The sequence below is a fragment of the Staurois parvus genome, unplaced genomic scaffold (genome assembly GCF_062004578.1).
Source record: "Staurois parvus isolate SC_StPar_1 unplaced genomic scaffold, SC_StPar_1.0 ptg000639l, whole genome shotgun sequence".
Classification (NCBI taxonomy): Eukaryota; Metazoa; Chordata; class Amphibia; order Anura; family Ranidae; genus Staurois; species Staurois parvus.
In genome coordinates, this window is record NW_028318435.1 from 3006054 (window position 1) to 3031178 (window position 25125).

Consider the following 25125-nt stretch of genomic DNA (forward strand, 5'->3'; position numbering starts at 1 on the left):
TGTAGGGGATAGGGAGGAAGAATGTCTCAGTGTTGGTGGTCAGTTGCAGGAAGAATGCCACAGTGTTGACGGTCAGAGGGAGGAAGAATGCCTCAGGGTAGGTGTTTAGAGGCAGGAAGAATGCCACAGTGTTGATGGTTAGAGGGTGGAAGAATGCCTCAGTGCAGGTGTTCAGTGAGAGAAAAAATGTCTCAGTGTAGCTGTTTAGAGGAAGGAAGAGTGTCCCAGTGTTAGTGGTTAGTTGGAGGAAGTATGCCTCAGTGTAGTAGGTCAGTCAAAGGAGGAATGCCTCAGTGTAGGTGGTCAGAGGGAAGAATAATGCCTCAGTGTAGGCGGTCCGTGAGAGGAAGAATGCCTCAGTGTAGGCAATCAGAGGGAGGAAGAATGTCTGTGTAGGTGGTCAGCGGGGGGAAGAAAGCCCCAATGTACATGTTCAGCTGGAGAAAGAAAGCCTCTAGAGTAGGTGCTCAGTGTTCGACCCTGCAAGAAATGCAGTTGTGAAAAAAATATTTCTGGGTTTACAAATCATTTTTTGCTTATTAATTTTTCCCAGTATGTGTAATATGGGGGTGGCAGGTGGTTTTTCTTTTCCATACAAACTTTTAGCCATACTGCGTCCCTCATAGCAATCTCAGTAATGGTAATCTTTTCTCTGGATCCACCTTCTATAGGACCATCTCACTTGATTTCTGAGTGCTTGTGTATGGTGTCTAAATTACTAATGTGTCTAAATGGATCAATATGAGCTTCAAGGTCTGCCTAGTGTACATATTCATAGCTTCACTAACCACAATGCTGAGAGAAGTCTGAAAGAATTAGAAACAATGTTTGGCTTCTGCTTGGTCACAAATGTTGCTGGTTATTTCCAAGGCTGTAAACTCATGACGCTTTTTCCTGCCCTGACTGAAGAATAATGGTTATGATGCTGCTGATCCCTTTATTTTACATCACTAGCGAATCAAAATTTGCCTCTATTTTTAAAATATTTTACTTCTTGCTCATCTCTTGGTAAATGTGTATGCTGTAAGAACTTCTGTCTAAAGCAGACTTTCTATACAAATGGAAGGTCCAGTTACAATTTCAACTATGTAGTGCAAGAGACTGCCTAATTGGATACATTTGAAAGTGTTGTTAGTTTTGACCTCGTATAATATGGTTTTTGGTAAATCTAAACCAAAAATCTCAAGAAAATTGTATAATGTATGGCCAGACTTTTCCAGACCCCTGAAACAAAGCTAGCTGTGGCAGGTAGTTATAAGGCACAGTGATGTCACCTGTGCCTCTCAAAAGCATTGAAAGCTGGAATGGAGATTAGTACTTTTTTTTTGCAACATTGTATATTTTCATATATCTTTAGCAGCTAATTTTATTTGGGTGGACGGGCTGGTAGGAAAGCGGAAGGTTCCTTTAAATGTCTATTTTTTCCCTGCTTCTTGGTCCACTTTTTATGTTTTATAATAATAATGCATTTACTATACTGGTAACAACCAAAAAATATTTGCATGCAGCACATATAGAAGAGCTGCACAAAGCATATTCAAAGGCATAAAACAAAGTGAAGGAGGACTAAATCAATACAAATCACAGAATAAAAGTAATCTGTGATGTAAGCCAAAGTAGGCAATGAAAGTGAATATCTCTTTTCACATGATCACACCTGTACTGATGGAACTAAACAGTCAAATCGCATGTAGCCATAAGAAAAAAAAACATCAGCTGTTGTATAGTATTTCATGCTGCTGGGAGTGATGCTATCACACATCAGTGCGATTCCCTGCAAGCCCCCCAGCAGAGAGAAGCTGTCATTGTGTGTCTCCTCCTCTTGCACACCCTTCCCCCCGCCCAGGCACAGAGGAGGAGGATTAGAGACAGGCAGTACATAGAACAAGCTGGATCTCTCCTGTCATCCCTCTGTCATTGTTACTGGGATACCAGGAGCCCTACATCTTGGCTGCACATTCCTGATCCCCTCCTGCAGTGAGTATACACTGATGATCGCATCCTGTTCTATGATATCCATCTCTTCTCCCACCTCCCCTCCTCCTCCTCATTTCACCCTCTGAAAAGGACCATTCCCCTCTCTGCTCAGGATCATCACCCCCATCTCCCTAGATCTGACTGACTCAGCTTGGCTGGGATCAGCAGTCATATCACTGGGAATAAACTGGATATCTATCTATCTATCTATCTATCTATCTATCTATCTATCTATCTATCTATCTATCCATCCTTTCTTTCTTACATGCTATTTTAATAGTCATGAATACCGGTAGCCTATTATAATGGTAAATCTTTGACATAGGCCTCCAATGATAAGTCCATAGACTGTACAAGCAATGGCAATCATATGTTCATTTTCAGCAGGAAAGTGTTTGTAGATGAATAATTACACAATTCTTGACAGTGTACATATTGTGTTTGTGCTCGTATTTGTTGTATCTGAGTTATTTAGTCAACATGCATCCTTGATCTCTGATACTATCTCATATTTTCCAGGCTTACTTTCCTGCTCACTTTTGCAGTGTGCTAATATTACTCCGGGGGTCAGCAACCAGTAGATCTTGGCCAAGTGACTAGTAGATCACAATCAGGGCTTGCTGACCTGCCATCCCAGAGCATCAAACAGAGTGCAATGCAGACAGATGTTTTTGTAAAGTTGGAGCTGTAGTAAGGAGCAAGAGTCGCATATGTTGATGTCTCCTCTGTAATGCGGCTCCTACACCTCGTCATGCTTGATGGGTGTAGCACCTGCCATGCATGACCCATTCAAGAGCATGAGGCCGCTCTGTAAGTGCCCTGCAACCTCATGCAGTACAGCAAATAAGGGGTTAAACAGGCAGCAGTGTGTTGCTTTCTCATCACTTGCTTTACCCCTTGGACCCTGCAGAAGCATGCAGAGTGGCCCCATTTGCTTGTGATTGGCAGGTGGTAGCACCCACCAAAAGCAACAGAGGGTGTAATTCCTGCTGCGACATATGTACACCTTTGGCTGGTGCCTCAGCAGCTAAAGGGGGTAGGGATTGGGAGCGGAAAAATCGTCACTCAACCGCAGGGTTTTACCATACCCCAGCTTTACATGTGAAAGAGCCCTAAGGGTGCCGCTGCCAGATACATCTAAGGGCTCATTCACAAGTGCAGCAGGCACTGTTGCTCCTCTGCAAAGCGATCTGAGTGTGTTTGACAGGTGATATGTTGCCTCCTCACCAGGGGCGGACTGACCATTTGGAAACTCAGGCACTGCCCGAGGGCCCGGGGTCAGTAGGGGGCCCCATGAGATGCCCCTGGTACCTTTTTCATAGGCTTTTTTGAGTTTGGGCAAGGACACAGGGGCCCCATGATCCCCTATTGCCCGGGTGCCCCATGAGTTGTCAGTCCACCCTTGCTCCTCACCACCTGATTTAAACCCATAATTGCCTTGCAATGCACGTGATTGTGACATGTTAGTACTGCAATTAGAGGTTTAAATCAAGTATGAGGAGGGGACACTGGCTGACACTGTGCTCTGTGATCTTTGACTTCTCCCATGTTCTTCAGGTAGATCTCCACCTCTTTAAAGCGGAGTTCCACTCACGCTGTCAAAAAAATAAAAGTCAGCAGCTACAAAAACTGTAGCTGCTGACTTTTAAAAAACACACTCACCTGTCCCTTGGTCCCACGGTGTGTCCCCTGCAGCCCGTTTTACCAGCCATCTTCTCTCCCTGGAAGCTGGCATCTTCAGTGTGGGCACCCGGCTGTGACAGCTTGTGGCTTCACAGCTGGGTGCCCACTGCGCATGCGTGAGTAGCACTTCACTTCCTGAATGGTCCTGTAGTCTTCTGGGACCTGTCACGTGTCCCACAAGACTATGGAGAGGGAGGAAGGAGGACACCTTCCACTTCCGATCGCCTAGGCGATCGGAGCGGAAGTGGGAGCGGGTACCTGTCAAATTTGGGTACCCGCTTCCCCCCGCTCCCCAAAGGTGTCAATCCTTAATGGGGAACAGGGCACCAGTCTTTAAAGCGGAACTTGCCTTTTTGGGTGGAGCTCCGCTTTAAGGTTGCCTACCCCTGTATTACACAATGTATTTCTTACTGACATGATCCATGCTTTTTACAGTAAGGCCCCTGTACGGACAGGGCTGTGTGTCCATTTTTCAGGCAAACCTGATTGGAAGATCCATATAGGTCTACAGACAGGCACTGCCTCCAAGTTCATCTAGGTCCAGAAAAAAATTGAAAACTGTCTGCATTCTTTTTGGGTTTTCTAGACCTAAACATGAAAGATCAGTGGTAATTGGATGTAACCGGATGCAAGCCCTTTTCCATTAGGCTGCCCATAGATCCATAAGATCCAATGTGGGTCTGGAAAGCTCAGTAACATCTGTCCTGTTGTAATTCCCTGCTGATCAGGACAGACATGAAAGGGGCCTAAGGCTCCATTCAGCTTTTTTAAGCTCCTAGAGCAGCGGTTCTCAACCTGGGGGTCGCGACCCCTTTGGGGGTCGAACGACAATTTCACAGGGGTCGCCTAAGACCATCGGAAAACACATATTTCCGATGGCCTTAGGAACCGAGACACCGCTCCTCTATCCGTCTCCAGGTGTGGGCGGGATGACATGCCGTCCTTGTCATCTGGGCACACCCCCGGGATCAATCCTTTGCCGGTGATTGGCCGCCGGAACTGTAGCTCAGGAGAGCCACACAGGCGGCCAATCATCGGCGAGGAGGTGGAGCTTGGAGAGGAGGAGCCGAGTGGCACCGGGAAGATCGAGCGAGTGAAGAGGAGGAGAGCGGCCGGAGAAGGAAGACATCTGACCGGTAAGTGTCTGTACCATGGGGGAGGGAGGGAGCGAGCGAGCCCAGGCTGGAGCAGGGGTCAGCAAGGTAAGTATCATTGGTGTCAGTGGGAGGAATAGTGCCCCATCATTGGTGTCACTAATACCAATGATGGGGCACTATTCCTCTCCCCACTGACACCAACGATGGGGCACTATTCCTCCCCCCACTGACACCAACGATGGGGCACTATTCCTCCCCCCACTGACACCAACGATGGGGCACTATTCCTCCCCCCACTGACACCAACGATGGGGCACTATTCCTCCCCCCACTGACACCAACGATGGGGCACTATTCCTCCCACTGACACCAATGACGTGGCACTACTCCTCCCACTGCAAAATTACAGTTATGAAGTAGCAACGAAAATAATTTTATGGTTGGGGGTCACCACAACATGAGGAACTGTATTAAGGGGTCGTGGCATTAGAAAGGTTGAGAACCACTGTCCTAGAGGCTATTATCGGCATATTTTCAGCTCCTAGAAGCTAAATAGTGTTATCCTGTGTCCATGCACACTACTTTAGGCTATTAGCATTTTTTGAGCTTCAGCGTTTAGGAGCAGAAAAAAAAATGTTTTAGTGGTTTTTGGAGTGTTTTTCCAGCAGAAAAAAAACGCTAAGCGCTCCTAAACACTACTAAAACGCTCCTAACAGCTTTTTTCTAGTTTTTTTTTTCTTTACATGTACTGTAAAATTCTAATAAAACACTAACCACTCCTAAATGCTCCTAAATAATTCTGATAGCTACTAAACCACTACTGAAAAACACAATTACCAGCGTTTTTTATACAGCGTTTTTTCTCCATCGTTTCTTTAGCTTAATGTGCATGGAGCCTAAGAGACGTATTCTACATGGCTAAATACTGGAGAAAAGGAGAGGTGGAGAGGTTGCCCATAGAACTGCTTTCATTCTCTGTCCCATTCAAGACAAGTGGAACAGAATGGGACAGTTGGAAGCTCATTAGACAACTGGTCCACTTTCTTTGTTTCCACTCTACATGCATGGGGCCCATTTTTTGCTACACATGGAATGTACCCCCTGTTATAAATTGTCAGGAGGGTGCAGGCCGATGCACTCATAGAGGATGAAGAACTCCAAGGTGAACTTCCTAAAGTGTTACTAAACCCACAACAGTAAAATCAGTCTGTATATGCAGTGAAGCATGTTTGTTATACTCACTGTGGAAACTAAGGGGTTAATCTTCTGCATTGTGTAAAAAGGCTGTTTGATCCTTCTCTGCTCCTCCTCTTGTTAAAATGTCGACCTGATACAGACTGAATCTGTGGTCACATGCACATGCTCAGTTTGGTGTGTATTGCTAGGTTTTTTTTTTTCTTGGGAGGGTGCATATGATCAGCACTGGGCCGATCAGCACTGTCCAGACAGAGGTCAGGGGTTCTGCATCCTCCTAGAGCAGAAAGAAAACTCCTCCTACAAGCTTTAACCAGTGCTCTTCTGAAGTCACAAGACTGCTCTAACTGCTGATGACAAAAGGTATTTAGCAGTTTATATTTACTAAAATAATTGCATTTCCATGTTCTGTGTACTGTGGGAGACCAGATATAGTGAATGCAGGGTCCTGGGGTTAGTAACACTTTAGTTTATTGAAGGATTTATATGCACCAAAACACTTGAGGTCTGACAGACACTGACAATGAACACAAACTGTGAGAACATGGATTCAAGTGAATGGTATCAATGGTCACAGACAGACCAGATGGAATTCCAATAGACAGCATAGAAAACAGACAGATATACACAGATAATTTACAAGGTGAAATTAATATCCTAAAGCTGGCCATACACTGTATGAATTTCAGCTGGTTCCTGATGAACCATCTAAATTCACATCCGGTCCGACATCCTTTCATTAAAAAAAATCAATGGATGTGCAGAAAATTATTGTCCGGACAGCAGCTGCATCCAAACCAGATGCAGCGGCTGTCCAGATATTTTGTCAGATATTTTGACAGAAAGCCCTGACCACAATAGTCACATAGGGAGATTTAACTATTTGTGCAGGCTCAAAGAAAGAAATCTATGTGTGTGACCAGCTTAAGGTGCCTGGATAATTGCAGTAACTCAATTATGTCATTCAAAGTATTACAACAATAAATTCAGTCTGTATATGCAGTAAATCATACTTGTTTTACTCACTGTGGAACCTAAGGGGTTAATCCTCCGCATTGTGTAAAAAAGATGTTTGATCCTGTCTTCGCTGATCCTCCCCTTTTACTGTCCCCAATCCATATCCCGATAAAACAGAGCCTTGGGGGAAAGCTGCACATGCTCAGTTTGGTGTGTATTGCTAGAGAGTTTTTTCTTTCTTGGGAGAATGCATGTGATCAGCACAGGGCCACTCAGCACTGTCCAAACAGAGGGTCAGGAGTTCTGCAGCCTCATAGGACAATAATGGGAGAAAGAAAACTCTTCCTGCAAGCTTTAACCAGTGCTCTGCTGGACACTGATAGAAGTCACAAGACTGCTATATACTGCTGATGAGAAAAGGTATTTAGCAGTTTATATTTACTAAAATAATTGCATTTCCATGTTGTGTGTACTGTGGGAGACCAGATATAGTGAATGCCGGGCCCTGGGTTTAGGAACACTATAATGTGCAACTAAGCCCTCAAATCTTTTTCAGCCAAGGAAGTTGCCATCTTAGCTTCTGTTTGATCTGCAATTGCCATGGTGCTACACATGTGATCAGTTATGACACCAGTCATTTGTTGATTTGATAGTTTGGTTGAGAGCCCAAGCAAATGTGACAGCATTCCTGGCATGCCGGTAATGTAACTGTTTTCTGAAACCATTAAATCAATGGGTTTAGTTCCATATTAAATTCGCCTTACAATGTATGGAAGACTGATTTTTAAGCTGATATACAATGGGAAGCAAAGGAAAAAGTTATGAATCTACGAATACAGTAGTTCCAAGCTCTTCCAGGTAGTTTGCCAAACCTCAGTATCACTCTTGAATTGTTGGCAATATCAATTATGATTCAGAAACTAAACATTAGCTCATGTAGCCTAGGTCTTATGCTGGCCACTTGTAATTTGATTTACCAACAACTATCTAGCTCAGGATCCCGGCCTGACTGAATAAAAATTGCATAGATAGTCTATCCATCACTGAACTGCATTATTGTAAAAAAAAGAAGATTGGCAAAGTGAATGAGTATTTCTGGAGTGCTGTTTATAAATGGTTCAGAAAACACAATTGGGAGGCCAGGACACCCGCGAATGGCTGAGATCTGAGCTGTCATTGGAAGCGCCCCTTCCTCCATTGTGAATAGGATGACATTTTGTAAACACAGCAGGAAGGAGAGATAGATCAAAGGTGAAGGTGAGTTTTAAAGTGCCACTGAACACCAATGATTATGGGGTTGTTTTTTTTTTTTTTTTTTTTTTTGCTTTCAAGAGGGTAGCAGCTGGTGCCTCTCTGATTGAAGTTGCCTATTTATTTGCCGTGTCACGAGGTACAGCATCAAAGGTTATGACGGTATATACATAAACATTGTCTGATAAGCATAAGCAAGGGTGACATGGTCAATTGACTGAAAGAGACAAAAGGAGTAAGCTCCAGCACGACTCTGTATCACCAGCAGCGCACGCAGTGAATGACGAAAGTGAGGCTTCCCACCTGTTAGCTAGGTGTCTCATCACACAGCAGAAGCAAAAGAACATCACTTCCACTTTCAATGTGAAACATGTCATCACTTTCACACCTGCAAATCATGTAGTGTTTCCATTTTTATTTCTATCCCCTGAACATGCCACACTTGTGGGATTCCCGTGGAAGTTGGAAATCATTGTAGTAGACACTTCTACTGCAGTGTAATACTGCAATTTTTTTTTTTTGAGCAGTGTAATACATTTGGGAAGCTACAGCTAAACAATTACTTTTAAGAGCTGCTGTTAAAATGATTGATCTGATTTATTATTATCTCAGCATGGACATAGTAATAAGATGAGCTGACATCTCACTGAGAATGACAGGTGGCAGGACATCTGCCAGTCTTTGGACTACACAGAAAAGGAAATAATTGGGTCCCACTGACTCAGTTGGAAAATCTTTGTATGTGGGAGCAAGCACTTCCTTCAGTCGAAATGGTACTTTTTTCCTCTCATGGAGGCCCTACCAGCCTGATCTTTACAAGTAATGTCAGGGGATATGCTGGGGAGATATTCAGGCACCTTCCTATGCCTATAGCCAGTCTTAGCTTGGATCTGCACTGAAGCTAACGCTGGTTCTTAGGACTGGAATAAGTCTATTGGTCCAAGAAGTAGCATTTTCATGATTGCATCTTTCTCCCAATCTCAACAATGCCTAGCAAAACCACAGAGCATCTCTCTAAAGCTTCATTCCCTGGACTAGTGTGGGAGCTGTACAGGCCTTCTCACAAACCATGGTTGGAACTGATCTACGTACAGGTATCTCCTCTGGGAGCACCCTGTCTTTTAAAGGCAAGGGCATCTCCCTAGCTTGTCTTGGCATAATGATTAAAATGTCGTAACAAATTCCATCAAAGTATTAAAAAACTTGTAAAGTGACAGTGCTATTTATTTTTATTATAATTACAGTGAAACTATGATTATACAAGGCATACACCTGTACTGTACAAAAAATGGCCATTGCCCCAGGCTATAACTGGCCTTCACAGCAAGGAGCACATGGAAGTGCAACACATGTCAAACAACAAAAAAGAAAAATTCCCTGCTTTAACTTGCCAGCGAGCTTACAAACAAACTGAATTAACCTGTCTAACAGTATGCGTTAAAAACGGGTTTAGTTAGCACACATTTGCACATACATAGGTAAGCTACAGAGCCTCCTCACGGCACCCCAGTATTCTGTAGTTCCTAACTCTCCAATTTTAAGAGCCCCCATAGTAGAGGCACTTGTATTTAATGGATAGACCAAGGGCAGATGGACCTGAGGGAGCCCACCCCTCCTTAAAGGTACAGGAGCGCACTGCACACCCAGCATGTAGCACAATGGCAGCTAAGGTGTCCAGTACGCCCCAGTCTATAACTGGCCTTCACAGCAGGGAGCACATGTGTGCTAACTAAACCCCTGTTTTTAACGCATATTGTTAGACAGGTTAATTGGGTTTGTTTGCAGGCTAGCTGGTAAATTAGAGCTGGGAATTTTTCTTTTTTGTTGTTTGACATGTGTCGCCCCTCCATGTACTCATTGCTGTGAAGGCCAGTTATAGACTGGGGTAGTGGCCATTTTTTGTACTGTTGAATTGTTGGTCGAGGGAGCGCACTGGACACCTTAGCTGCCATTGTGCTACATGCTGGGTGTCCAGTGCGCTCCTGTACCTTTTAAGGAGGGGTGGGCTCTCTCAGGTCAATCTTCCCTTGATCTATCCATTAAATACATGTACCTGTACTATGGGGGCTCTTAAAATTGGAGAGTTAGGAACTACAGAGTACTGGGGTGCTGTGACCAGGCTCTGTAGCTTACGCATGTATTTGCAAATGTGTGCTAAATAAACCTCTGTTTTTAACGCGTACTGTTAGACAGGTTAATTTGCAAGCTGGCTGACAAGTTAAAGCTGGGAATTTTTCTTTTTTGTTGTTTGACGTACACCTGTATTGTAACCTGCTCCTGTAACCACCTTAGGATGTCTAATGTTGCTCTTGGTTGTACAAACCCCCAAGGTGGGTGATTGCTGCTGGGCAACGTTGGAGGAATACCCAGATGAAAGCTTATATTGTAGTGAACAATAATGCAAAATGACATGTGAGTGGAGTGTATATTTTCACCCATTCATATCTTGTTATGAAAAATAGTTTAAATATAAATCCAAATCAAATCTGAAATATCTAGTAATGTGAACAACAGAGTATGTATGAGCAATTTATGGCTGCATTTGCACATATTTGTTTACTGTTTAAAAGATTGTAGTTGTTTTGTGAGGAATAATATTCCAATACAATTTAATATTTTTCCTCTCTTCCAGACAAGTATATCTATCAATACACATCAGAAATATGCATATAGAAATCTAGCATTTTTATTGATATACAGTATTATGAAGTATTTTATAGTAGCATGTCAGCAGTTCCGAACCAATAAGCCTATCTGTATGTGAACAGCAATGCTAAAATAAGATAAGATTATTCATTAATGTCAAATACAGTTGTGCTCCAAAGTTTGCATACCCTAGCAAAAATCATGAAATTTTGGCATTGATATTGAAAATGTGGCGTCCATTAGTGTACATAGTTGTTGAGTATATTTCTAAACGATATAAAGACTGGGATTAAAAATCCCATTTGTCTTTGCAGATGACATCAAGCTGTGCAGTGGAATAACGTCCTTACAGGATGTCTCCAATTTAGAAGCCGACCTCAATGCACTGTTTAATTGGGCAACTATGTGGCAAATGAGGTTTAATGTTGATAAATGTAAGGTTATGCACTTGGGGGCTAAGAATATGCATGCATCACACATACCAGGGGGGGTACAACTGGGGGAATCAATGGTGGAGAAGGATCTGGGAGTTCTGGTAGGTCACAAGCTTAATAGCATGCAATTTCAAGCTGCGGTTTCTAAAGCGAGCAAAATCCTCTCGTATTAAAAGAGGTATAGACTCCAGAAAGAGAGATATCATATCACCCCTGTACAAATCATTAGTAAGACCTCATCTGGAATATGCAGTTCAGTTTTGGCCACCAATTCACAAAAAGAACATTGGGGAACTGGAGAAAGTACAGAGAAGGGCAACCAAACTGATAAGAGGCATGGAGGAGCTCAGCTATGAGGAAAGATTAGAGGAACTGAATTTATTCTCTCTTGAGAAGAGGAGATTAAGGGGGGATATAATCAACATGTATAAATACATCAGTGGTTCATATAGTGAACTCGGTGTAGAATTATTCACCCTGAGGTCATCACAGAGGGCAAGGGGGCACTCTTTATGTCTGGAGGAAAATACATTTAATCTCCAAATATGGAAAGGTTTCTTCACAGTAAAAGCTGTGAAAATGTGGAATAGACTCCCTCATGAGTTAGTTCTGGCTAGCTCAATGGATTGCTTTAAAAAAGGTCTGGATTCTTTCTTAGATACACAGACTATAACTGGTTACTAACATATATAGGTAAAGTTGATCCAGGGAATATCTGATTGCCTCTCGGGGATCAAGAAGGCATTTTGTCCCCTGCAGGAGCAAATTGGATCATGCTTTGCTGGGTTTTTTGCCTTCCTCTGGATTGTCGGTATAGGGGTAGAACTTTTTTTTGATGGTTGAACTGGATAGACTTTTTTTTTTTTTAGCCAGACTATGTAACTATGTAAAGTTAGAGGCTTGCTTAAAGCCTGGGTTTAGATAGAGGGTTACATCAGATTAAGTTGGAGGGCTCTACAGGTCAGTCCTCTGGTACCTCCACCTGCTCTAGAAGCTTGAAGAAGCTTCTAGTAGTCAGTGAGTGGAAGTGAGGAGGGGCTGATCTGCATATTTATGGGAGTCTGACCAATCCCAGGCAGGAGGCCTGGCAGTGTGGCGGACTTGCCAATAAATATGACACAGTCTGGCCAGAATGGGAGTCAGGTGGAAGATGGAGGATTGAAGTGCTGCTGTGTAGCCTAGGAGGGGGCCCCAGAGAAGGGGGCTGCATGGTCGCACGGACAGAAGTGACGTCACTGGAAGGAGTGACACTGGTCCTGATCCTCTCCTTCTTCCAGTGATGTCACTTCCGCTTTCCGTTCTTGTTCCGGTGCACTTCCTGGTGTACACAGGGTGTCCTGGCCCCATATCCTAGCCTGGTTGACAGTGGTGGGCCCTACTAAAAGGAGTGAATCTGATAAGTCTTGCATTTCAGCTATTCTGTGAGTGTTTTTAACCACTTTTAATAAATCATCTTACATACATACTGCACATATCTGGCGCGTCCTTTTCTTCCCTTACCATCTTTTTCCAGAGCAGCCTGTATTTCTCCTGAGGTTACCTTTGGCTTTGTCTTTGACTGGCATATTTAAGGCTTTGGATATCTTTTTATATTCTTTTCCATCTCTATAAAGTTCTATTACCTTGTTACGCTTGTCTTCTAAGAAGTTCTAATCTACTCTCCATGGCTCAGTATCTAGCCTGCTAAGTGCATCTACATGATATCTAACAACTTCATTGTCTATTTATACACAGACATTAATTGCAATCTAAAAAGTCACAGATGTGGGAAATTAACCTTTAATTCCCATTTTACCCTGTGTGTGTCACCTTATGTGTCTGTACCAGGGGCAGACTGACAACTCATGGGGCCCCCAGGCAATAGGGGATCATGGGGCCCCTGTGTCCTTGCCCAAACTTAAAAAAGCCTATGAAAAAGGTAGCAGGGGCATCTCATGGGGCCCCCTACTGACCCCGGGCCCTTGGGCAGTGCCCAAGTTTCCAAATGGTCAGTCCGCCCCTGGTCTGTACCAAGGCCAAACATTCCAGGTATGAAAACTATTGGTCAGGGCAATTTGGGTGATTTCTGTTATTATGATTTAAAAAGGAGCCAAGCAACTACAGTATGTGATCATAAATGACTTCATATGATCACTATCCTTAAAGAGATTTTTAGCATCATTGGTCATATTTTCCATATCAATGCCAAAATGTTATGATTTCTGCCAGGGTATACAAACTTTGGAGCACAACTGTATGTATATATATATTGTAAAAAAAAGTAGGTTTATTGTAATCTTTAATATTCATGCAAATTGTCACGTATTTCCTACTATGTGTGAACATCAACTCCATAGTAACACAAACATAATCCATAGTTACCTGCAACAACCAATTCTACTACATAGGTAGCAATCCATTCTACTATGAGTAGGCAGCAACCCATAGCAATCTATCAGAATTCATGTTTGACTTCACTAAACTGTTTTGTTTTAGTACAGTAGGTAACAAATATATATACAGTATACACACATACTATATTGCCAAAAGTATTGGGACACCCCTCCAATTTATTGGATTCAGGTGTTTCAATCAACTCCATGGCCACAGGTGTAAAAAAATCAAGCACCTAGGCATGCAGACTGTTTCTACAAACATTTGTGAAAGAATGGGTTGCTCTCAGGAGCTCAGTGAATTCAAGTGTGTTACTGTGATAGGTTGCCACCTGTGCAATAAGTCCATCTGTGAAATTTCCTTCCTACTAAATATTCCACAGTTAGTTAACTGTTAGTGTTATTATAACAAAGTGGAAACAACTGGGAACAACAGCGACTCAGCCACAGAGTGGTAGGCCACGTAAAATGACAGAGCGGGGTCAACGCATGCTGAAGTACACAGTGCACAGAAGTCGCCAATTGTCTACAGAGTCAAAAGCTAAAGACCTCCAAACACATGTGGCCTTCAGAATAGCACAACAACAGTATGTAGAGAGCTTCATGGAATAGGTTTCCATGGCAGAGCAGCTGCATCCAAGCCTTACATCACCAAGTGGAATGCAAAGCATCGGATGCAGTGGTGTAAAGCACACCGCCACTGGACTCTAGAGCAGTAGAGACTTGTTCTCCGGAGTGACGAATCACGCTTCTCTGGCAATCTGATGGACATGTCTGGGTTTGGCGGTTGCCAGGAGAACGGTACTTGTCTGACTGCATTGTGCCAAGTGTAAAGTGTGGTGGAGGGGGGATTATGGTATGGGGTTGCTTTTCAGGGGCTGGGCTTGTCCCCTTAGTTCCAGTTAAGGGAACTCTTAAGGCGTCAGCATACCAAGACATTTTGGACAAATTCCTGCTTCCAACTTTGTGGGAACAGTTTGGGGATGGCCCTGTCCTGTTCCAACATGACTGCGCACCAGTGCACAAAGCAAGGTCCATAAAGACATGGATGAGTGAGTTTGGGGTGGAGTCACTTGACTGAGCTGCACAAAGTCCTGACCTCAACCCAACAGAACACCTTTCGGATGAATTAGAGCGGAGTCTGCAAGGCAGGCTTTCTCGTCCAACATCAGTACCTGACCTCACAAATGCACTTCGGAAGAATGGTCAAACATTCCCATAAACACACTCCCAAACCTTGTGGACAGCCGTCCCAGAAGAGTTGAAGCTGTTATAGCTGCAAAGGGTGGGTCTACTCAATATTGAACCCTATGGACTAAGACTGGGATGCCATTAAAGTTCATGTGCATGTAAACGCAGGTGTCTCAATACTTTTGGCAATATAGTGTGTGTGTGTATATATGTGTGTATGTGTATATATATATATATTTGTATACATGCACAAATACCGATCAGCCATAAATGTATGACCACTGAAAGGTTAAGCAAATAACATTGATTATCTCCAATGGTATTCCCTGGGTATTCTTGGGTAGATGGCATATTTGAGGTGTTGGCCTCTAAATTCTCTAAATTTCATCACAATCGAGAATCTGTGGGATGTGCTGGAAAAACAAGTTGGATCCATGGAGGCCCTATATATATATATATATATATATATATATATGTGTGTATATACACACACATACACTGTACATATAGCACATCTTTTATAACAATCTGAAATTGGAATTGGTGGAGAGTTTAGGTAGTTTAAACTTTTAATGAGCATTACGTGTGCATCAATGGTGTGATAGTGGTAAATATTTTAGACTTTCAAATGTTATTTTGCTCTTTGATATCCATTAGGAATAGATGTGTTTATAAATAATTTATATGCTTTTATGTCAGCTCTACCCAGAACTGATAATTCAATTCAGTGTCATTACTATCATGTGTCATTGCTTCTTACAAATCTAAGAAACTCCAGTTTTTAGATATACCATCCAGAATTCCCATTTCAGCTGTTTCAAAGCAATATGATGGTATCACACTCTTCACAATGTAGAATAAACAAACCAATTGGGAGGGGGGGGGTCCAGCTGTGAGAGAATGGGTCACCTTCATTATGAAGTAATGAGGAGCCTATAAGTACTGTGGGGAGATCTCAACAACAGAGCCCTTGAGAGATGCACTATATTGCCAAGAGTATTGGGATACCTGCCTTACACACACATGAACTTTAATGGCATCCCACTCTTAGTCTGTAGGGTTCAATATTGAGTTGCCCCACCCTTTGCAGCTGTAACAACTTCAACTTTTCTGGGCAGGCTGTCCACAAGGTTTAGGAGTGTGTCTATAGGAATGTTTGACCATTCTTCCAGAAGCACATTTGTATCAGGCACTGATATTGGATGAGAAGGCCTGGCTCACAGTCTCCGCTCTAATTCATCCCAAAGTTGTTCTGTAGGGTTCAGGTCAGGACTCTGTGCAGGCCAGTCAAGTTCCTCCCCCCTAAACTGGCTCATCCATTTCTTTATGCACCTTGCTTTGTGCACTGGGGCTATCCCCAAACTGTTCCCACAAAGTTGGAAGCATGAAATTGTCAAAATGTCTTCTTCCTTTCACTAGAATTAAGGGGCCAAGCCCAACCTGTGAAAAACAGCCTCACACTATAATCCCCTTTCCATCAAACTTTACACTCGGCACAATGCAGTCAGGCAAGTACCCTTCTTCTGGTAACCACCAAACCATGTCCATCGGATTGCCAGACAGGGAAGCGTGCTTTGTCACTCCAGTGAACACATCTCCACTGCTCTAGAGTCCAGTGGCGGCATGCTTTACACCACTGCATCCAACACTTTGCATTGTACTTGGTGATGTAAGGCTTAGATGCAGCTGCTCTGCCATGTAAACCCATTCCATGAAGCTCTCTACGCACTGTTGCTAATCTGAAGGCCACATAAAGTTTGGAGGTCTTCAGCTATTGACTCTGCAGACAATTGGCGACTTCTGCACACTGTGCTCTTCAGCATGCTCTGTCATTTTACGTGGCCTACCACTTCGTGGCTGAGTCGCTGTTATTCCTAGTTGCTTCCACTTTGTTATAATGCCACTAACAGTTGACAGAGGAATATTTAGTAGCAAGGACATTTCACGGATGGACTTATCGCACAAGTGGCAAGCTAAACAGTACCACGCTTGAATTCACTGAGCTCCTGAGAGCGACCCATTCTTTCACAAATGTCTGTAGAAGCAGTCTGCATGCCTAGGTATATATTTTATATACCTGTGGCCATGGAGGTGATTGGAACATTTGATCTATTCCACCAAAAATTAAATTTCAAAATACATATCTCATTAAGCAGTAAAGCAGATAGCAATAAAAGACTTGAAAGTTATGGGTGCCACTCCTCATATTCTACAATTATATCACATAGTTATGTAGTGACAAGATCAGTGTGAGGACCTATATGCTACATTGGTTTATATGCAGCCTATTTTTTGGTATACATACAGTATGCTTTAAACAAGCCTTTCTCAACCTTTTTTTTGAACACAGAGGAACCCTTGAAATAACTTTCCAGTGTCAGGGAATCTGCTAAAAATTACTATATGTACAACTCATGATACATAAGTGTGATGGTCAGTTGGAAGAATGCTCCTTACACTTGCGGTCAGTGGGAATAATTACCCCATTACAGATAGCTAAAAAGATCAATGGTGTCAGCAGGAACTTATTGAGAGTCAGAAATTGCTCATTACTCAAGAAACCCTTAGCAACCTCTGGAGGAACCCTATTTGAGAAACCCTGCTTTAAACCCTTGATGAAGGCTGCAATCCTACAGATGCAATGCCAGTGCCAACCTCCTGCCAGATATTTGTCATTCTAAAAAAACATTTGTACATTGGTGACACCAATCCCAGGCTTCCTTCTGCCTCTAAACCCACCACTTCCTTCTATCAACTAATACTGATTTTATCCCTAAACTAATCTATAGCAACTCACTTTAAAGACAGCAGATTCAACCAGTTACAAAAGGTTATACTACACAATCTAAAGGATATATTTATTAGCCCAGATCTGTATTTAACACCCTGGCCCTATGCATGGAAATTAACAAAGCAGATTTTCCAGAATTCTTCAGCTAGATTATTTTGATTCCTGCTGACTGTGTTGTTAGGATTTTTTGCAGTCATTCAAGCTCTGTAGTCAGTTAAATTGCTGTTCTAAACCGTTAGGTGTATGCACAGAGGGATCTGGTGCCTATGGGGTACTTTCACAGCTAAAGAAGCAGTACAAAGATTAACATTGTGAAATGACCTGAAACTGATGATTTCCTTGTGAATTGCAATAAAACAACAATTTACAGCGGGTATTTTGAACCTATTAATATCATTTAGTGAAATAGTTCAGGGATGTGTTTGAACCATAAATAAAATAAATTTTTTTCTACTGCAGAGAGCAGCCATGATGTACTCTCTGGAGTCTGATATTATCTAGAGAGAAGGATCATTTGTGATCATCGGCAATTAGTCGTATATAAACTGTGGATTCTGATGGAGGTAGCTCTGAGCCATTAAATATAGAAACAATAATAGGCAAAGGTTATGAGCACCAATGTAGAATTCACATTCAAGGTAAATCCCTAGTATCTGATACCTTTTTCATGTAAACTCCTTTCTTCCATTACTTGTAAATACTTGATTTTTTTCCCCCAGTAAATGTAAAAAGTGATATATTTCCAATTCATTAAATACTGTATGTCTACAATGCTCTAATAATCCTTAAAAAGTATCTAAGCGCAAGAAAAAAAGTTTAATATATTGCAGTTTAGCAATCCTTAGACGTGGTGGCTACATTAAATGTCATTTTTGGCTTTTTTTCTTTTCACCTGCTAAAATCTGGTGAACCTGTCAATAACATACCGTATTTTTCGCTCCATAAGACGAACCTGACCATAAGACGCACATGGATTTTAGAGGAGGAAAACAAGAAAAAAAATATTCTGAACTAATGGACTGCAGACATAGTACAGGAAATGAGCAGAGACTGTGGACATAGTACAGGAAATGACCAGAGACTGCGGACATAGTACAGGAGATGACCAGAGACTGCGGACATAGAACAGGAGATGACCAGAGACTGCGGACACAGTACAGGAGATGACCAGAGACAGCGGACATAGTACAGGAGATGACCAGGGACTGTGCCCAGAGACTGCGCCCAGAGACTGCGGACATAGTACAGGAGATGCCCAGAGACTGCGGACATAGTAGAGGAGATGACCAGAGACTGCGGACATAGTACAGGAGATGACAAGAGACTGCGGACATAGTACAGGAGATGACCAGGGACTGTGAACAGAGACTGTGGACATAGTACAGGAGATGACCAGAGACTGCAGACACAGTACAGGAGATGACCAGAGACTGTGGACACAGTACAGGAGATGACTAGAGACTGCGGACATAGTACAGGAGATGACCAGAGACTGCGGACATAGTACAGGAGATGACCAGAGACTGCGGATATAGTACAGGAGATGACCAGACTGTGGACACAGTACAGGAGATGACCAGAGACTGAAGACATAGTACAGGAGATGACCAGAGACTGCGGACATAGTACAGGAGATGACCAGAAACTGCGGACATAGTACAGGAGATGACCAGAGACTGTAGACATACAGCAGTACAGGAGATGACCAGAGACCACGGATATAGTACAGGAGATGACCAGAGACTGAGGACACAGTACAGGAGATGATCAGAGACTGCAGACACAGTACAGGAGATGACCAGAGACTGAGGAACCAGTACAGGAGATGACCAGAGACTGCGGACATAGAACAGGAGATGACCAGAAACTGCGGACATAGTACAGGAGATGACCAGAGACTGCAGACAAAGTACAGGAGATGACCAGAGACTGGCTTTGCTTCTGAATACAATAATGAATTGCACTGTGTGCATTGTGATCTTCAGTTAAGATATGCTAGGGTATATGTTATGTACTTTCTGTTAGTTGCTGTTGAATCATCCTGTCAATCCTTTGCTTTTAGTGATTCACAATGCAACTTCATTGGTGTTGGATATACATGGCCTCTGTGCTTATTGCTTTGGCAGCAGCAGAAGCAGAAGTCAATGACAAAGTAGATGAAGAAGAGGATGAACTGCTCGAGACCACAGAGGAACCTGAAAGTGAACAAAACAAGAGCTTCTTGGAGGTGAGTATAGTTTCTCATCACTCAATAGTGTATGCACAGTGCTTTGCATAAGTATTAACCCCTTGAATGTTTCCATATTACACAGTATAACAGCCTGAAAGTAAAACGGATTGCATTTTCACCATTTGATTTACACAATATGCAAACACACTACATGTACAGATTATTTGTATTATGTTGTTTTATTGTGCCACAAATTTAAAAAGAGGACATTTTGTGGTTGCTTAGTTCATATTTGCTGCTCTTGATCAGTAGTGGTAGAACCATATTTTGGCTCCAATTTCATCTTTTTTTTTTTCTTTTTTTTGTGATGAGCCCCTGGCGGCTTCGCACACCTGCATCCTGCTTTGCATATTCTTCTTGACAATATTGCTCTTGTTCTGTCGGACTGGATCCGGACTTCTAGAAAACAGCAGTTTTTCAAATGAATTGGAGTCTTGGCTTTGACTGGACCATTTAAATGCATTCAGGTTCTTGATTCCAGACCAACTCAGTGTAATTTTTGGGTCCTGGTGGACTCAGATTGAAACAAGTTTTCCTGTAGAATTGCCTTGTACTTTGCTATATACACCTTGCTGTTAATCTTTTGAGTTTGCCATGCTTGTGAAAAACATATCCACAACATGATGTTACCACTGCCATGCTTTACAGTGACATGGTATTATCAGGATATTACCCGGAAACTGACTGGGGTAATGGCACTGCAGGAACAGTTAAAGGGCAAAAATGTATAAACAATTTTATGGTACAGTTCATAGAGGCTCCAACTAGGAATGATGCTCTGCAGGACCTGGTAAGCTCAAACCATGCAGAGCTTATTACAAATTATTATTATTATTATTATACAGTATTTATAAAGCGCCAATAGTTCGCTCAGCGCTGTACATTACAAAGGGGGACAGAACATGTGACAGAAAAATACCAATACAATGCAAAACATGAGGGGATCGAGGGCCCTGCTCTTTTGAGCTTACAATCTAGGAGGGAGGGGGTGGTGGCACAGGAGGAGATAGCTATGGGGGATGGAGTGGTAGGAAGAGTGGAGGAGGTCGGCAAGTTAGCAGGGGGTGGGGTAGGCTTCCCTGAAGAGATGGGTTTTCAGGGTGCGCCTAAAGGAGAGGAGAGTAGGTGATAATCTGATGGGTTGGGGCAGGGAGTTCCAGAGGATGGGTGACACTCTGGAGAAGTCCTGGAGGCGGGCATGGGAGGAGGAGACCAGGGAACTAGAGAGAAGGAGGTCTTGTGAGGAGCGGAGTGTGCGTGCTGGGCGGTACTTGGATATTAGGTCAGTGATGTAGTTCGGGGCAGTATGGTGGACAGCTTTGTACGTCAGCGTTAGGATTTTGAATTTGATCCGTTGCGCAATCGGAAGCCAGTGGAGGGATTGGCAGAGGGGGGTGGCGGAGACAGAGCGGTTGGAAAGGTGAATGAGTCTGGCAGCCGTATTCAGGATGGACTGAAGCGGGGATAGCCAGCGGCGAGGCAGGCCAGTGAGGAGGGAGTTGCAGTAGTCGAGTCGTGATATGATGAGGGAGTGGATGAGCTGTTTAGTGGTTTCTGGGGTTAGGAACGTGCGGATTTTGGCGATGTTGCGGAGGTGGAGTCTGCATGAGTTTGTTAAAGATTGGACTTGGGGCTGGAAGGATAGGTTGGAGTCCAGAATGACACCCAGTACTCTGGCCTGCAGGGCGGGTTTGATGGTAGCGTTGTTGGATGTGACGGAGAAATCAATGGGGGGTGGTGTCCGGGCTGGGGGGGGGAAGACAAGAAACTCGGTTTTGGAGAGGTTCAATTTAAGGAAGTGGAGCGACATCCAGTCTGATATGTCACTCAGTAGGTGTGTGATTCGGGCTGAGACCAAGGGGGTGAGGTGGGGGGTTGAGAGATAGATTTGTGTGTCATCGGCATAGAGGTGGTAGTTGAAGCCGTGAGAGTGTATGAGTTGGCCAAGGGAGGAGGTATAGATGGAGAAGAGAAGGGGCCCGAGGACAGAGCCTTGAGGGACCCCAACAGAGAGGGGGAGTGAGGGGGAGGTGGTAGCATTATAGGTAATGCTGAAGGAGCGTTGTGACAGGTAGGATGAGAGCCAGGAGAGAGCAGAATCTCTGAGGCCGAGGGAGTGTAGTTTTTTGAGGAGGAGGGGGTAGTCGACTGTGTCGAAGGCCGAAGAGAGGTCAAGGAGTAGGAGCACTGAATAGTGGCCATTAGCTTTGGCGGTTAGCAGGTCGTTGGAGAGTTTGAGTAAGGCAGTTTCGGTGGAGTGTAGGGGACGGAAGCTGGACTGTAGGGGACCGAGGAGGTTGTTGTCGTTGAGGTGAGAGCATAGGCGGGTGTAGACTAGGCGCTCAAGGAGTTTAGATGTAAATGGGAGCAGGGAGATGGGTCTGAGGTTGTTCGGGTCATTGGGGTCCAGGGAGGGCTTTTTAAGTATGGGGGTGATGTGTGCATCTTTCAGAGGGGAGGGGAAAGTGCCTGAGGAGAGGGAGAGATTGAAGATGTCCATATAAAAGAACATCTAAGGAGCAGTGACCATAATATGATTTAATTTATTGTTAGCTGTAAACAACATGCACAAAATAGAAAAATAAAAAATGCTCAACTTTAAGAGAGCTGCTCTTCAAGACTTAGACTGGGAGGGAATATTGGCATCGATGAACGCAACACAGAAATGGGAATTCTTCAAAAAGACTGTATGTGAACACAATGCAAAATATATTCCCATGGGCAACAAGTTTAAAAGGCTAAAAATCAAACCTATGTGGCTTACGGCCAAAGTTAAAAAAGCTATAAATAATAAGAAAATGGCTTTTATAAAATGAAGGAACACTATTATCGTTTAAACATTACAAAGAATATAACAGAATATTTAAAAGGGAAATCAAGGCTACAAAAATGAACGATAGGTTGCAAGAGATAGCAGGACAAACCCCAACAAATTATACAAATATATAATCATAGTAAAAAGGTCAGGTCCGAGCATGTTGGCCCTTTTCAAAATAATCTAGAGTGGGTGAATGGGGACAAAGAGAAGGCAAATTTTATTAAATACCTTCTTCAGCTCTGTGTATACAAAGGAGCATAGGGGAGCTCTTGTCTATAATGGGCATAGTATTGACACAGCTCCAGATGATCCACATTGGATCACAATTGATATGATCCAGAAATATTTAGAGAGAATAAAGATAAATAAAGCACCCAGACTGGATGGCATACACCCACGGGTCCTTTAGGCTCCATGCACACTAGGCATTTTAATAATGCTGGTAACGTTAGCTGTGTAAAGTTACATTAAAAATGTGAGTTTTTCAGCGGCTTTTAGTGTTTTTACATTTGCGTTTAGCGGCGTCTTGCTGCGTTTTTCCGTGTTTGCAGTTTATAGCATTTTTTCCCTAAAAAAAAATCCAAAAATGCTGGTTTGCCGCGATTTACCGTGTTTTGCTGCATTTTTCAGTGTTACAGTGATTTTACATCTAAAAAAACTCCTCTAGAAACCCACTAGTTCTGGGGGGGGGGGGGGGTTTCCAGCCAAAAAATGTTGATTATGGTCTATGTGTGCATGGACACATAGGATAACATGCTGGGGAGTTTACTAAAGCCAAAAACAGCAGCTGTAAAAATGTCCGGTGTGCATGAGGACTAAAGAATTGAGCTCTGTCATTTCAAAGCCATTGTTTCTAATTTTTAGGGACTCTTCAATGACTGGCATAGTACCACTGGATTGGCATAAGGCCAATGTGGTGCCTATATTTAAAAAGAGATCAAAATCTTTACCAAGTAATTATAGACCTGTTAGTTTAACTTCTATAGTTGGGAAGATACTGGACAGTTTAATTAAAGACCACATCGATGAATTCTTGCTGAAAAAAAATATTTTAAGCAACAGACAGCATGGATTCATGAAAGACAGAAGTTGTCAAACAAATCTGATTTCTTTTTATGAGGGGGTGAGCAAAACCTTGGACAGAGGGGTGGCTGTGGACGTGGTATACTTGGATTTTGCAAAAGCGTTTGACACAGTTCCCCACACACGGCTAATGTGTAAGGTAAAGTCTACAGGCTTGGAAAAATCTGTATGTAAATGGCTAGAAAACTGGCTAAAAGATTGTATTCATAGAGTAGTGGTTAATGATTCATACTCTGAATGGTCTAGGGTCGTCAGTGGTGTACCCAAGGTTCAGTGTTGGGACCCTTACTTTTTATTATATTTATAAACAATATAGGGTCTGGGATTAAAAATCCCATTTCAGTCTTTGCAGATGACACCAAGCTGTGCAGTGGAATAATGTCCTTACAGGATGTCTTCAATTTACAAGCCGACCTCAATGCACTGGTTAATTGGGCAACTGTGTGGCAAATGAGGTTTAATGTTGATAAATGTAAGGTTATGCACTTGGGGGCTAAGAATATGCATGCATCATACATACTAGGGGGAGTACAACTGGGGGAATCAATGGTGGAGAAGGATCTGAGAGTTCTGGTAGATCACAAGCTTAATAATGGCATGCAATGCCAAGCTGCAGGTTCTAAAGCGAGCAAAATCCTCTCTTGTATTAAAAGAGGTATAGACTCCAGGGAGAGAGATATCATTTTCCCCCTGTACAAATCATTAGTTCAGTTTTGGGCACCGATTCACAAAAATAATATTGGGGAAATGGAGACAGTGCAGCTCAGTTATGAGGAAAGATTAGAGGAACTAAATGTATTCTCTCTTGAGAAGAGGAGATTAAGGGGGGATATGATCAACATTTATAAAGACATCAGTGGTTCATATAGTGAACTCGGTGTAGAGTTATTCACCCTGAGGTCATCACAGAGGACAGGGGGGCACTCTTTACATCTGGAGGAAAAGAAACACGGAAAAATTTCTTCACAGTAAGAGCTGTGAAAATGTGGAATAGACTCCCTCAAGAGTTGGTTCTGGCCAGCTCAGTGGATTGTTTTAAAAAAGGCCTGGATTCTTTCCTAGATACACATAACATAATATGGATACTAACATTTATAAGTAAAGTTGATCCAGAGAATATCTGATTGCCTCTCGGGAGATCAGGAAGGAATGTTTTCCCCTGCAGAAGTAAATTGAATCATGCTTTGCTGGGTTTCTTTGCCTTCCTCTGGTTCAACTGTGGGTATAGGATTATAACTTTTTTTCTTTTTTGGTTGAACTTGATGGACTTTTGTCTTTTTTCAGCCAGACTGACTATGTAACTATATATTATGTGCAGCATTGGCTTGTTCAATTGTAGCCACTGAATATTTTTGGGTTCCCTGTCTTTTCTGAGCCTGATTTGGAAGTATAGCCCCTGCT

General features: G+C 42.9%; 1 protein-coding gene across 3 annotated transcripts in view; it reads left to right on the forward strand.

The window, feature by feature from the left end:
• Positions 1 to 1822: 1822 nt before the first annotated feature.
• Positions 1823 to 25125, forward strand: part of CLGN (calmegin) — a 79548-nt gene continuing 56245 nt past the window's right edge. Inside the window, exons 1-2 of one of the 3 annotated variants that reach the window (XM_089693889.1) lie at positions 1823 to 1977; positions 19656 to 19820. In XM_089693889.1, the coding sequence (XP_089550015.1) occupies positions 19665 to 19820 (156 nt within the window). In that variant the 5' untranslated portion in view covers positions 1823 to 1977; positions 19656 to 19664. The remainder of the gene's footprint in view (positions 1978 to 19655; positions 19821 to 25125) is intronic. The other 2 variants (XM_089693890.1, XM_089693891.1) reach the window with 2 other exon arrangements.